Here is a 15,671-nt window from a genome sequence, read left to right as displayed (position 1 = left end):
TCTCAAGATCACATCTCACCACCTGTGCACTTGACCCGATCCCGTCCCACATAATCACAAACCTCACCACAGTCTTCATCCCAACCCTTACCCATCTCTTCAACCTATCACTAACAACTGTTTTCCCCTCATGCTTCAAACACACCCATCCTCTGTGTCTAGCTATCGCCCCATATCACTTCTCCCCTATGCCTCAAAACTACTGGAACATGTCCATCTTGAACTGTCCTCCCACCTCTCCTCCTGCTCCCTTTGACCACTTACAAACTTGCTTCCAACCATATAATTCAACTGAAACTGCCCTGACTAAAGTCACCAATGACCTAACCGCCAAATCCAGGCGACAGTACTCTGTCCTTCTCCTACTGGACCTGTCATCTGCTTTTGACACAGTGGACAATTCCCTCTTTTTACAGATTCTCCAACCTCAAGCAACCCTAGTTTCACCATACCGCTGCACGAACAGCTCTACCTTCACTTACTGTATCCTCACCCATCCCTTGTAGACTGTGAGCCCTCGCGGGCAGGGTCCTCTCTCCTCCTGTACCAGTCAGCGACTTCTATTGTTTAAGATTATTGTACTTGTTCCTATTATGTATACCCCTTTTCACATGTAAAGCGCCATGGAATAAGTGGCGCTATAATAATAATAAATAATAATACTTTTTTTAGCGTTATTACAATTGTGTAATCATAATTAGAAGACACCAAGGTATTTTTTTATTAGGGTATGGAGAAGAACTGACACTGAACACACATTGTAAATCTGTGGTAGGACATTTATTGTTTCTTGCGTGTAAATTGAGAACATATAGATGGATTCAAGTGAACCCTCCTACAAAACGTGATTAACAAAGTCATTACTACAGGGCTGTATGAGAAAGTGATTTATTCTAAAAGAAACAACAGAGGTAAAAATGAGAGAATCCGGGCACTGTGGCTGGATACTTCAGGCCTGGCCTCCAAAGTGTTAGTGCGAGACGGGGTCTTTGTCCCTGGAGCTTCTCTACTCAGCATAATGAGACTCACTGATCTTATTGATATATAGAGCGTTTGAGTAAAATAGAAACTGCCTAAATACGAGGACCTTGTCTGATCTACATATCATTGTATAAAGAACTATGGGGATAGCGCTATTCTTCTATATAAATATGTTGCTGTAGCCCTAATATTTTCGTACATGAGGTCTCTGAATAGATAATCTTACCCCAGTAATGCAAATTTAGATTGGGGAGAGGGAGACATTTTATTTTAATTAAAATGGATAACACCAGATGTTCCAACAAAGAAGGAATGGATCGTACATGCAAATAGTAATTTTCAATATGAACATGTTTATTATTGCAGTATAGAAAAGGTAAAGATTTTGTTCACACACAGAGATTTTGGTTTGAAAGAGACTGATGAATGGCAGATCGCTGAGATTGGGAGTTAGGAAGAAGAGGGAGGAGGAAATATTGGGTATTTTTAGGAGGTGTAAGGGGAGCTGTTGCAATACGCTTGTCAATATATAAAAATGTAACTGAAATACTCAAAGCAATATTGCATTTAATTTTATTTTTAGATAACAGATGTATATTAATAACTTCATATGTTTTAATTCAAATGTAAGTTCTAACTTAGTTTGTCGTTTACTTTTTGGTCGTTACTTTGACTTTCTGTTATGTTTTCTTGTACAGTTTGTCAAAAATATATGGTTTACACCTGTGTGAGTTTTCCTTTGCGGTCAACAAAATATAATTTTCAAGTAAAACATTTCCCACCTTCTAGGTATGAGAATGGCTTCTCCCTTTTGTGAGATATTTGATGTTTGATAAGACTCCTTTTGTTGGTAAAATATTTCTCGCATTCTGAACATAAAAATGGCTTTTCTCCTGTGTGAGTTCTTTGATGTGTAACGAGATGTGATTTCTGGTTAAAACGTTTCCCACATTCTGAACATGGAAATGGCTTCTCTCCTGTGTGAGTTCTCTGATGTTTAACAAGACTTGATTTATTTGAAAAATATTTTCCACATTCTGAACAGGAAAATGGTGTCTCCCCTGTGTGAGTTCTCTGATGTTTAATAAGAGTTGATTTATCTGCAAAACATTTCCCACATTCTGAACATGAAAATGGCCTCTCCCCTGTGTGAGTTCTCTGATGAGTAACAAGACTTGATTTATTTGAAAAACATTTCATACATTCTGAACATGAATATGACTTCTCCCCTGTGTGAGTTCTCTGATGTGTAGCAAGATATGATTTATCTGCAAAATAATTACCACATTCGGAACAAGAAAATGGCTTTTCCCCTGTGTGAGTTCTTTGATGTGTAACAAGATATGATTTATTTGCAAAACATTTCCCACATTCTAAACATGAAAATAGCTTCTTCCCTGTGTGAATTTTCTGATGTTTAACAAGATATGATTTATCTGCAAAACATTTCCCACATTCTGAACATGAAAAAGGCTTCTCCCCTGTGTGAATTCTCTGATGTGTAACAAGATAAAATTTATCTGGAAAACATTTCCCACATTCTGAACATGAAAATGGCTTCTTCCCTGTGTGAGTTCTCTGATGCTTAATAAGATTTGATTTCTTGTTAAAATGTTTCCCACATTCTGAACATGAATATAGCATATCTTCTGCTTTAGTTCTCTGATGCTCAACAAGTTTTGACTTACTTGCAAAACATTTCCTACATTCTAAACATGAATATAGCTTCTTCCTTGCGTGAACTCTTATTTGTCTAACGAGCTCTAATTTCGGGTTAAATGGCTTGTTTGCAGTTAGAGAAGCTAGATTTTTAACACCTCTTTTCTGACTTTTATTTTTCTTAATAGTCTGTGATGAATCAGAAGATAGGACCTGTTTAAAAGGATAATATGATAAATCTTTGCTATGAAAGGATGACTGTATTCCTGGAATAGTAGCATAAACATCAGTTACATCTTGAGTGATATCAAGGTCATCTGATTTTAAAATTGAAGCTGTCACTCGTCTGTCTGATCTCTTGGTGCAGTCACCTGCCAAGAATAAAGATTATTTTTGAATAAATTATGTTGAATTATATTTTTATAAAATTTCTAACTTACCCAAATAAATTGCAAGTTATGTAGTAAAATTCAATTATTTACCAACACAAAAACAGATAACAGTAGACGTTGAAAAGCAAGTAGACCTTGAAAAGCAGCATCGCTTCCATGAACCGATACAGCAAAATCTGTGCTCCCAAAGCCATATATATTGTCCTCGCTGCGGAGTCCTACTGTGTGCCCAAATACTGTTACAGTCTACATTTTTAGCATTGCTATAGCAGGAAGAAACCACTTTGTTGTATGTCATCAGTGTGACAAGTAACGGTGCCTGGGAAACAGCGGTACAGTTCGCCCTATTCCCAGGCGCCGGGTGCTGGAGGTAAGTCTCATCATTGTCCCATGCTTGTGCGGAGATCAGCGAGAGGTGGGGACAATGTTGAGAGCTGTATTCAGCCCCTGCTGTTTACAACAAGTGTAAAATTAAGAAAAAAATGGAAAAAATAAATATACCTCACTTATCCGAAGTTGAAAGAATCCATAGTGTCCCGTGCCGTAATCCATCTACGCAACATTTGCTCATCACAATGAGCGGTGGATTGAGGTCACCACAGTACAGGGCCCACTTTCGCTGCATTGAATCATTCTCCTTTGCTCTTCAGCATGAGTGGTTGACTCAAGCCACCGCTCATGGTGATGAGCAAATGTCGCACAGATGGATTACGGCATGGGACACTATGGATCCTTTCAACTTCGGACAAGTGAGGGACATTGTTTTTTTTAATTTTATTCTTAATTTACACTTGTTGTAGACAGCGGGGGCTGAACACAACTCTCAACATTGCCTCCTGCACACGATGATCTCAGCAAGGGACAATGATGAGACTTGCCTCCAGCACCTGGCGCCTGGGAACAGCGTGAACTGTACCACTATTTCCCTGGCGCTGGTAAGTGTGATACGGATGCGGCACACAGTCGCCACACGTATGCCAAACAAGGTCACACGGACACTGATATCTCCAGTACTGGTTTTTCAAGTAACGGAAATATCAGGACGTGTAAAAGAGCTCTTAGATGTTTTGTGTGGTATCACTATTTGTTTTTAGGGCATACAAAATCAATGGTTAAACTTTTCGGCAAATTTCTGATTTTTTCATAAAGAAACTGAAAACAAATTAACCTAAAATTACCACTAACTAAAAGTACAATGTGTCATGGAAAAAAAAACATATTAGAATTCATTGGATCAGGTTAAGCATTTTAAAGTTATTTACTACATAAAGGGACACATGTCAGATTAGAAACATGGGGCAAAAAACTGGCGATGGCAGAAAACTATTAACTGAGAGTATCTTGTTCAATAACTACTCTAGACAAAAACTGACATCTCTAGAGAAATTAGAGCAGGACTGCACAACAGACGGCCTCTGGGCCGCATATAGCACGCCAAAGGATGTTGTGCGGACCGCGGAGCTGACCGGGAGACGGCGCTCCCTTCTTTCTATATTCAAATGTATTCGCGTCCTTAAGATGTGAATACTTTTGAACACTGTGGCACCATGGACAGAAGCACTGCAGAGCCTGTCAGCCCCCACCCAATCATGCATTGGCGTGACAAGGTCAGCACACTACTGACTTAATCACACTGTGCTGGTGGAGCTGGCCCAAAGAGGTGGCAAGGATGCAGCGGGCACCAGTAAGCGTTCCAGGAGGAGCCAAAGATAAAATGTGTTTGTTTTGTGTTACTTTCCAAAGGGCATTATGGAGCAATTAAGGGGGGTTGTGAAAGGGGCATAGTATAGTGTACTTTGAGGGGGGACTTTATGCAGAGAGGCAGTGAGTGGAAATATAATGGAAAAGTGCAGTTTGTGGGGACATTATGAAAAGCAACAATGTGAGGAAACATTATGAAGAGGGGCTGTGTGTGGGGATATTATGGAGAAGGGAAGTGAAGAGGAGATAATATGCGGAGGGGCAGTGTGGGGGAGATAATATGAAGAGGATCAGTTTGTGGGAGATATTATGGAGACAGGCAGTGTGGAAGTGGGGTATATTGTTGAGAGGGGAATTAGGGCATTATGGAGAGGGACAGTGAGGGGAGATCATTATGGAGAGGGTCAGTGAGGGGGGATATATTTTTTGCAGGAAGCACAGTGGGGGCAGATATATATTCAGGGGCGCAACATGGGAGATATTTATATTTATGGGTCAGTATAATGTTACTTTTATTCCTAAGGGCACCGTGTCAAGAAGTGCTGCTGCACACGGAGAAAAAGGAATTCTGCAGACGAGCTCTGCGTGTGGCGTCTGTACTACATGGAAACAAAAGGGATGGGAATATTTGAATCAGAGAAGATGTCACCTATAAGGTACCTAGATGTAAATGATCATTTGTGATCCTGCCTATGTCTCATCAGTACTGTGGCTCCTATATGGTCCGTAGTCTGATGATGGCTGGTAACAACAACTCCCAGCATATTTATTGTTAAGGACATACTGGGAATTGTAGGTTCAAGCAATATAATTATATATGGGACTGGCCTGACATTACAATTGATCATAGTACTAATCTTGGTGCTGCATACATGTACTGACGGTGGTTCTGGAACTGCGTTCATATACTTACGGTGGATCTGGCCCTCATACATGTGCTGATGGTAGCTCTGATCTTGTACATATGTAGCAATCCATAATGTGCTTCATGGCTATGTTAAAATTTAAAAATCCTCAAAAGTTTCTACTGCAAAAACTCAGTTTAAGTTAGCGTGTGTTTTGGAGCAGAACTTGGTTCTGGTGATGTATTACTGTACTGATGGTGGTTCTAGTGATGTATCCATGTAAGTAACCCATTACATTTTTTTTGTCCCCTTGGGATAGGTTCAGAATGGCAATGTGGCCCATGAAGCAAAAAATGTTGTGCACCCCTAAATTAGAGTAAGTGACAAGATAGTACTTGACAATCTAAACTATTGTAGGGGACAATATTTTCTGTTTGATGAGTTTCTTTAAGAAATGATGATGGACCATTGAAGCTACTACAAGTCCTGACTAGAAAGATAGGAAAAGTATTAGTGCTCCCCAGAGTGAGTATCTTTAGGAAATTTCTCACCTGATGCTATTGTGCAAACAGAGACACAACTCCCGCTTGAAGAATGGATGAATTTGCGAAAGACTGTGGCCGACCTGGTTGGTGAGGTGGGATTGAAGCCTGATACAGTAGTATCCCACAGTGTGGATGCCTAAATGGAGAACCAAGGAATGGCACGGACTTTGCCACCGAGTGAGATCAAGGTGCAGGAACTTCAGGTTGTTCGTAAATAAAAAAAAGATTGTATAAACTATACACACAACATGTTTCGGCTGTTTGCCGCCTTCTTCAGGTGTATGGAGAAAATGAATTTGACCCTTCTTATACAGCCCTTTTCCAGAGTGGGAGAGGGAGGTGATACAAAAGAGGAAGAGGAGGAGTGATTCATCCTGCTTTGTTCTCAGTTTTTTTTATATATAAAAGTCATAAGTTACTTACCGGTAACGGGATTTTTCGGAGACCATGACAGCACCACGAGAGAGGGGATCCGCCCACCAAGGACAGGAAACCTACAGGCTTAAAAGGGGGCGGCCCTCCCTCTAGCCTCAGTTTGGATTACAGAGCATTGAGAGGACCGCCAGGTTAGTAGACATAACAAAACAATCATAAAAATAAAATTTTTATACAACATCACTAAGTGAGAAAAGGTTGTAATTAATAGATGAGGAGTGCTCCCATATGGTGAAGGGAGGGAATATAAGGGTGCTGTCATGGTCTCTGAAAAATCCCGTTACCGGTAAGTAACTTATGACTTTATCGGTCGACCATGACAGCACCACGAGAGAATTGCAGAGATGAAAAAAGTCTAGGGAGGGACCACAGCCTGGAGCACTCTTCTCCCAAATGTGAGGTTGGATGAAACACCCAAATCCAGTCTATAGTGCCTATAGAAGATAGATGGAGAAGACCAGGTAGCAGCCTTACATATGTCTTCCATCGAGATACCAGTTTTCTCCGCCCACGAGGTCGCCACTGCTCGGGTAGAGTGAGCCTTCAACCTCTGTGGAGCTTCCGCACCGCTGGAGACATAGGCTAGAGTAATAGCCTCCCTGATCCACCTAGCTATGGTGGATTTAGTAACCTTAAGCCCCTTCCTCAGTCCTTGGAAGGAGATAAATAAGGAACTATCTTTCCTGAAGGCCTGGGTGACCGACAGGTACTTAATCACACATCTTCTAACATCTAAGGAATGGAACTCTGCTTCTTTTTGGTTACTTGGATTAGGACAGAACGAGGCAAGTATTATTTCCTGGAGTCTATGGAAACGGGAAGCTACTTTAGGGAGATATGCCGGGTTCGTTCTAAGAATTATTCTATCGTCCAGGATTTGAGAGAAAGGTGGGGATGAAGACAGAGCCTGGATATCACTAACCCTTCTAGCTGATGTTAGAGCTATTAGAAGCACTGTTTTAAGGGAGATGGACTTAAGAGATGCCGACTCTATTGGTTCAAAAGGTGAACCGGTTAATGCTTTTAGAACTAAATTTAGATCCCAGGGTACTAAATTGCTTTTGATAACCGGTCTGGATCTCAACACAGCTCTGATAAAGTGAGAAATCCAGTAATTCCCTGCCAAGTCACAGTTATATAGAGCACCTAAGGCCGAGACTAGGACTTTAAGGGTGCTTGTCGCCAACCCCATCTCGAGGCCCTTCTGTAAAAATCCTAAAATTTCACTAATTGGAGCTCCCCCTCTACAGAAAGCGCAATCTGGCTGAAGCAGATAAAAGGGCTGCCACCCCAAATAGGGGCGCAGCTCCCCTGCATATCCGGTGCAAAAACATGCTGTGCCTCTCCCAGATAGGGGTGCACTTGCATAGGCAGAACGCTGGAGCTGCAGATCCCAGATAGGGGCGCTGCTCGACAGCCGTTGCCATCCAGATCTTCCACGAGCCTGCAATAGGTTCCCTCCATCAAGGACAGGAAACCAAACTGAGGCGAGAGGGAGGGCCGCCCCCTTTTAAGCCTGTAGGTTTCCTGTCCTTGGTGGGCGGGTCCCCTCTCTCGTGGTGCTGTCATGGTCGACCGATAAAAAAGCTATAAAAAATATAAATGTTATATATAAAATAACTAATTTTTGTTAACTTCCAATTTTAATTTTAAATTAACTTCCCGTTATCTTAAAAGCTAAAATTAATCACATCAATATAAAAGTACGGGACCATGCATACCAGGATTGGGGCATGAGGGGTACCATACAAACCAGGATTGGGGGATGAGGGGTACCATACATACCAGGATTGGGGGGTGAGGGGACCACACATACCAGGATTGGGGGATGAGGGGACCATGCATACCAGGATTGGAGGTGAGGGGACGATGCATACCAGAATTGGGGGTGAGGGTACCAAACATACCAGGATTGGGGGGTGAGGGGTACCATACATACCAGGATTGGGGGGAGAGGGGACCATGCATACCAGGATTGAGGGGGCCACATATACCAGGATTGGGGGATGAGGGGTACCATACATACCAGGATTGAAGGATGAGGGGGGCCACGCATACCAGGATTGGGGGTGAGGGGACCACACATACCAGGATTGGGGGATGAGGGGACCATGCATACCAGGATTGGGGTTAAGGGGACCATGCATACCAGGATTGGGGGTGAGGGGACCAAACATACCAGGATTGGGGGATGAGGGGTACCACGCATACCAGGATTGGGGGATGAGGGGTACCATGCATACCAGGATTGGGGGATGAGAGGTACCATGCATACCAGGATTGGGGGATGAAGGGTACCATGCATACCAGGATTGGGGGATAAGGAGTGCCATGCATACCAGGATAGGGATGAGGGGGCCATACATACCAGGATTGGGGATGAGAAAGTCATGCATACCAGGATGAGGGATTGGGTACCATACATACCAGGATTGGGGGATGGGGGGTGCCATGCATACCAGGATTGGGGGATGGGGGTGCCATACATACCAGGTTTGGGATGAGGGGAGCCATGTATATCAAATTTGGGATGAGGGGTGCCATGCATACCAGGATGAGAGATGGGGTGCCATGCATACCAGGATTGGGATGAGGGGTGCCATGTATACCAGATTTGAAATGAGGGGTGCAACGCATTCCAGGATTGGGGATGGTGGGGTGCCATGCATACCAGGATTGGGGATGGTGGGGTGCCATGAATACCAGTATTGGGGATGAGGGGTGCCATGCATGCCAGGATTGGGGAAAGAGGGGTGCCATGCATACCAGGATTGAGGGGTACCATGCATACCAGGATTGGGCAATGAGGGGTACCATGCATACCAGGACTGGGGGATGAGGGGTACCATGCATACCAAGATAGGGATCTGGGGGGGCCATGCATATCAGGATTCGGATGAGGGGCCATGCATACCAGGATAGGGATCAGGGGTACCATATATACAGGATAGGGATGAGGGGTACCATGCATACCAGGATTGAGGGTGAGGGGTGCCATGCGTACCAGGATTGAGGGTGATGGGTGCCATGCGTACCAGGATTGAGGGTGAGGGGTGCCATGCATACCAGGATAGGGATGAGGGCAGCACATAACAGGATGGGGGAACAGGATTGGGGAGCACAAATACCAGGATGGGGGCAGCACAAATACCAGCAAGGGAGACCATATACCAATAAAAATGCTCGCCACCCGGGCGTAGAATGGGCTCAATAGCTAGGTATATACAGTACAGACCAAAAGTTTGGACACACCTTCTCATTTAAAGATTTTTCTGTATTTTCATGACTATGAAAATTGTACATACACACTGAAGGCATCAAAACTATGAATTAACACATGTGGAATTATATACTTAACAAAAAAGTGTGAAACAACTGAAAATATGTCTTATATTCTAGGTTCTTCAAAGTAGCCACCTTTTGCTTTGATGACTGCTTTGCACACTCTCGGCATTCTCTTGATGAGCTTAAAGAGGTAGTCACCGGAAATGGTCTTCCAACAATCTTGAAGGAGTTCCCAGAGACGCTTAGCACTTGTTGGCCCTTTTGCCTTCACTCTGCGGTCCAGCTCACCCCAAACCATCTCGATTGGGTTCAGGTCTGGTGACTGTGGAGGCCAGGTCATCTGGCGTAGCCCCCCATCACTCTCCTTCTTGGTCAAATAGCCCTTACACAGCCTGGAGGTGTGTTTGGGTCATTGTCCTGTTGAAAAATAAATGATGGTCCAACTAAACGCAAACCGGATGGAATAGCATGCCGCTGCAAGATGCTGTGGTAGCCATGCTGGTTCAGTATGCATTCAATTTTGAATAAATCCCCAACAGTGTCACCAGCAAAGCACCCCCACACCATCACAAGTATATAATTCCACATGTGTTAATTCATAGTTTTGATGCCTTCAGTGTGAATTTTCATAGTCAAGAAAATACAGAAAAATCTTTAAATGAGGTGTGTCCAAACTTTTGGTCTGTACTGTATAGATATGCATATATATATATATATATGCATACACAGTATATATATATATTGGTGCTTTGCTAGTTAGATGTAGGACTGTACATGACAAATATTCATATATATGAATATTTGTCATGTACAGCTCTACATCTAACTAGCAAAGTACCAATAAATATATACACACTCCTCTTTTTATGTATCTTTTCCCACTTTTATTCTATTTTACATTTTCTGTATGGGAGGCCCTGTGAAAAGCATCTGTGAAACGTGCGTTGGGTGTTGGTGGGTGAGTATGGTTACCTGTGGCAATGCACATAGATACCTTTCATACAAAGCTATGGGCAGTTTGTATACCCTACTTATATGAGTGACTTGTGTAATTGATATATTTACATCCATCCATAATTATTTGTCACTATATATTTTTCACATATACGTATAGGAGTGACCTGTGGAATTTCCATATTTATATTTATCTATATTTATTTGTCACTTCTTCTATTTATTTATTCATTCATATATATTTGTGATCAGGGCCTCCCAAAGTACGTGCTCACCCACCAATATGTTTGTGTCTGTATCCTGGAATGTTTTTTTATGTACCTTTTATGAATTTTTTATCTTTTTGTGTCTAAAGATTATTATTTTTTATCTTCTATATGTGTGAGTAATTTGGTCCTAGCACATGTTTTCGTTTTTTGGTTTCTCTGTAATACATTTTAGCTTTAAAGATAATGGGAAGTTAATTAGATTTACACGTCTCTTACAAAAACGGTTATTTTATTATTTTACTTTATTTTATAACATTTATATGTTTTTTTATACATGCAATAGAGGAAGAGGAGGAGTGATTCATCCTGCTTTGTTCTCAGTTTTTTTATATCTCCTCCCTCTCCCATTCTGGGAAAGGGCTATATAAGGTGGGTCAAATTCATTTTCTCCATACACCAGAAGAAGGCTGCAAACAGCCGAAATGCGCTGTGTATATAGTTTTTTATTTGTTTTATATTAGTGTCAATAAAAACATTTTTTCTTACAAGCAACCTGAAGTTCCTGCACCTTGATCTCACTCAGTGGCAAGGACAGCACCATTCCCTGGTTCTTCATTTCGACAGCTTAGAGATAGATCATGGCATAGGTGTAATGTGTTTTATTGTAGCTTACCGTGAACCTTTTTGAAGTTAGACGGGTCTTTTCTCATAGAAACTGAATAGTCAGGATAAAGGGAAACTCTGCTGTTATTGTACAGAAATTTACATTTGGCCAAGATTAAAAATTATTACATTTACTTTACTCTACTAATAACGTGGAATTTTTATTTTCAGGTCTTGCAGATTCAACAATGGATGACTCCAGAACAATTTCTTATATACACGCTCAAACTAATAGGGACAGTTTTGGGTGGAGGAGCATGCAGTGGTATAGAGGCAGAATAGTGAGCTTTAATTGTGATATGGTCGGACTACAGCGCCGACAAAGCAGTGACAGCCAGTGACTGAGGAGAATCTGTGACTTCTCAGCAGTTAGTGGTTACTACTCACCTGGGTCATTATCTTTAGGAATTTCCTCTTTACACCGCTCATTACCCCTCACATATGTCTCTGTAGTATTAATATGGGTCACATCTTTACCCTGAAACAAATATTGTAAAAGTCACAGACAGATGGAGAAGTCACATCTATGATCATCTCTAATCCTGCCATCTCCACCGTCCTCATTACACAAGTATAAAACATATAATACTGGTGGATAAAACAAGACTGAGCACAAGACCTTCACAGCCACCTACACATCATAGGGGAGATCTCATGACACCTTCTCTCCATCTACCTGATGATCCTGAGGAACACTGGGATTTTCTTGTTTACAGTCCTGTGGAAGAAGAGGACGGGGACATCTCTCTGGTGTTGTCCTCTTACTGGATAGAACTGGAGGAAACACATACAGGGACTGAATTCATTCTTCACATACAGATAATTATTGGCAGTGTGTATTTAGTCCTATCTATTACCTGGTGATGTGAGGGGCTGGGGAACCTCCATCATGAAGTTCTTGTACAGATCTTTGTGTCCTTCTAAATACTCCCACTCCTCCACGGAGAAATAGATGGTGATATCCTGACACCTTATATGAAACTGACACATACAAAGATACAGTCATCCCCCGATCCCTTCACAGCATTACTGTATAATGTCCCAGCATTCCCAGCTTTATCACCTCTCCAGTCAGCAGCTCAATCATCTTGTAGGCGAGTTCTAGGATCTTCTGGTCATTGATGTCCTCATGTATCAGGGGGTGAGGTGGAGGCTCCGTGATTGTGCTCAGGGGTCTTCCCCATCCCTCAGACACAGGGGCCTGACAGCATTCACTAGAGGTCTTCTTCACTACTGTGTAATCCTGGTTATGGAGAGACACAATAATAAATCTCACTACAGACATTTCCAGAGTCCTCACCTCTCTAGTTCTGTCCATCTGTTATTCCCATAGATAATGATGTAATGTGACTCCATCAGAATCTCTCACCTCTCCTGTAAGCCGGAAGAGGATCTCTAGAGTGAGATTTAATATTCTCGCAGCCATCTTGCCCTTGTCCATATCCATCCTTAATGGGTCAATCGGGAACATTTTTTTATACAGATCTCCACTGAGAGGATGCACTATTGTAAGGATCTGAATGGAAAGCAAATATGACAACATAAAGATCCCATGTAATAATACAATTACTGGAGATAATAAGGGGAACATATGTTGAGCTAGAACGTGTAGATGTTGCATTCTCAGATCATAAAACCTGGAATGTCATAAACATCACCCACTTGCTGCACTTGTGACTTGAATGTGATTGTAAAGGGGAACTCCGCTTCTCACAATCACTTGTCCATTCAACTACCACAATAGGCTGAAAATGAGCTAAACGCACCCCACAGTCATCTCACACATCCACACCACATTTCTCACAGCCATCGCTCACCTCTTTTTTTAGATAACTAAAATACAGCAATATACATTGTTCTTGTTATGACTGAGCCCTTACACTCACAAGTGGATGAAATGTTAAATCTGCACAACTCAGCATCATATACAGACTAGGCAAATCCCTAACCTGACCCTGATTTGTCCCAGCCTGACCGTGGAGGTTGGCACCCTAAAATTACAAAATGGCGCCCTGACTCAACATCAGCTGTCCCTGAGCCTTAACTATACACAGATTGTAACCAGAAACAACCACAACAGAACGTTATGCACACAGACAGAAGGTGAGACACAGAGCTAAAGACGTGCTCACACAGTCATACATGAATGATGAGAGAAAAAGGAAGGAACCCAAAAAGACCTTTGGTATACGTGAAAACCCCCAGACCCTGAATGTAACAAAATGGGAAAAGTGCGGAGAACGGGAACACACAAACAAACCGCAGGAAAAGCAATAAAGAAAACCTCAGCAAGATAATTCTTGACTGGGGAGCTGGGACTCTAAACATCCATCTAACTTGGAATATAGCCAGCAAAGACTGAATGTGCCAGGAGGGTATAAATGGTCCCTTCCAAGAAGTGATAGGACATACCAAAAACAAGAACGTGAAAACACATGCAAGAAGTAACACAGCAAAGCACAGAAAAAGGAAGACAAGACATTATCTGCAGTTGGACAGAGACAACACAGCCTGTGGTTCAGCTGAGAGGACAACCAGAGGTTACAGGATTGAGTCCTGAAGATGAGCCATGCCAGTTCTTCAAAAGATTTATATAAAGGAGTTGCTCAGGTACACGTAACATTGCATAGTTTCATATTAGCAGGTCAATTAAACCCTGATTTATGTTGAAGAAGCATAGAAACAATATACAAGTTACTCTTCTATCATCAAACTTCAAATACAAGCTCAGAATTTAAAGCGTTTAGATCTAACAATAAAACATTTTTCTGCCCACTGTAAGAGTCCCACCTACATTTCCAAACTATATTTAACCTTTAACTGGTAATATAAATAATACCTCAATTGTGAAAGTATGAGCCAATGAGTTCCAAATGTCCCATACCTTATCAAGCTTCTGATGGCATTCTCTATTAGGATACATGGTTTCCTCAAATGTGATTCCTGTGTTTACAAAATCAACAAAGGCCCTTAACGTTGGGTGAGGATTACCCCATCCATCTCGTAGCTATCAACTTCCTGGCAAGAAATAAAGTTTCTCTAAAAAACATACTGGTATGATAACTCCATATTTTTCTCCTCTAGTAGTCCAAATAAACATATTTTACAATCTAGTGGAATGGGAATGGATAACAAGGAAGATAGGAAGGTAACTATAAGAAGGAGAGAATAATTGGACAAGCCCAAACTAGGTGCTAGAAATCTGCATTTAAGGTTTGACACCATAAACAGTCCAAAGAGGGTAATCTACCCATTTATTACAACCTTGATGGGGTTAGGTAATCTTGGTGAATAATGTATAATGGTCATTTTATTGTTCACTGGAGGGGAAACATAAAGGGGGGATTTCAAGATCTCCTCCCAGTGCTCCTCATTAACAGTGGAAATAAGTAGTTCCCACTTGTCTTTCACATTCAGTGAAGTAGAACCAATACCTATTCACAGCATGTATGTGTAGAAGGCTGATATGAGACCTTGCGGGAATTTGATTTAAGAAGAACAATTAAAGGGAAGGTAGATATGATTACCATTGCATTCTGTGAATGTAATTCTGATCGAAGAGCGAACCTTAATTGAAGATATCTATAAAACTGGGATCTTGCTACATCATACTCATTTCTCAACTGATCTAAAAGATAACAGTATATTCTGGTCATAAAGGTCGCCAAGTAAAAGGACACATTTTGAGGGCTCCAAAATTTAGAGTACCAGGAATGAAAAGTAAGGGTTCTGCCGTAGAGGTATGTCGGCTAAAATATGAGTAAAATTAGACACTCGTCTCGCCTGTCCCCAGACTAACTGCGCATTCTTTAGCATAGGCAACATTTTGGGAATGTCAGGTTTATCAAGCTCCAAAAATCCTAGTCGACTGCTAATGTCTGCCACTTCTGCCAAGTGACTCTCTGAATTTAGCAAATTAGAACCTGGCATCCAACTACTTAGTGCCTTTAGCTGGCCTGCTATCTAATAAAGAAAAAAATATGGCAAAGCTGTACCTCCGAC

At 41.8% G+C, this 15,671-nt stretch overlaps 1 protein-coding gene across 1 annotated transcript in view; it reads right to left on the bottom strand.

Moving 5' to 3' along the window:
- Positions 1–1,232: 1,232 nt before the first annotated feature.
- Positions 1,233–15,671, bottom strand: part of LOC141271934 (uncharacterized) — an 81,599-nt gene continuing 67,160 nt past the window's right edge. The window contains exon 14 of the mRNA XM_073682184.1: positions 1,233–2,633. Coding sequence (XP_073538285.1) covers positions 1,744–2,633 — 890 coding nt within the window. The 3' untranslated portion in view covers positions 1,233–1,743. The remainder of the gene's footprint in view (positions 2,634–15,671) is intronic.

The sequence above is a fragment of the Phyllobates terribilis genome, unplaced genomic scaffold, assembly GCF_046119375.1.
Source record: "Phyllobates terribilis strain yellow unplaced genomic scaffold, ASM4611937v1 Scaffold_5__5_contigs__length_657084704, whole genome shotgun sequence".
Lineage (NCBI taxonomy): Eukaryota > Metazoa > Chordata > Amphibia > Anura > Dendrobatidae > Phyllobates > Phyllobates terribilis.
Note: the sequence above shows the minus strand (reverse complement) of the source record. Positions and strands in the feature narration are given on the sequence as shown.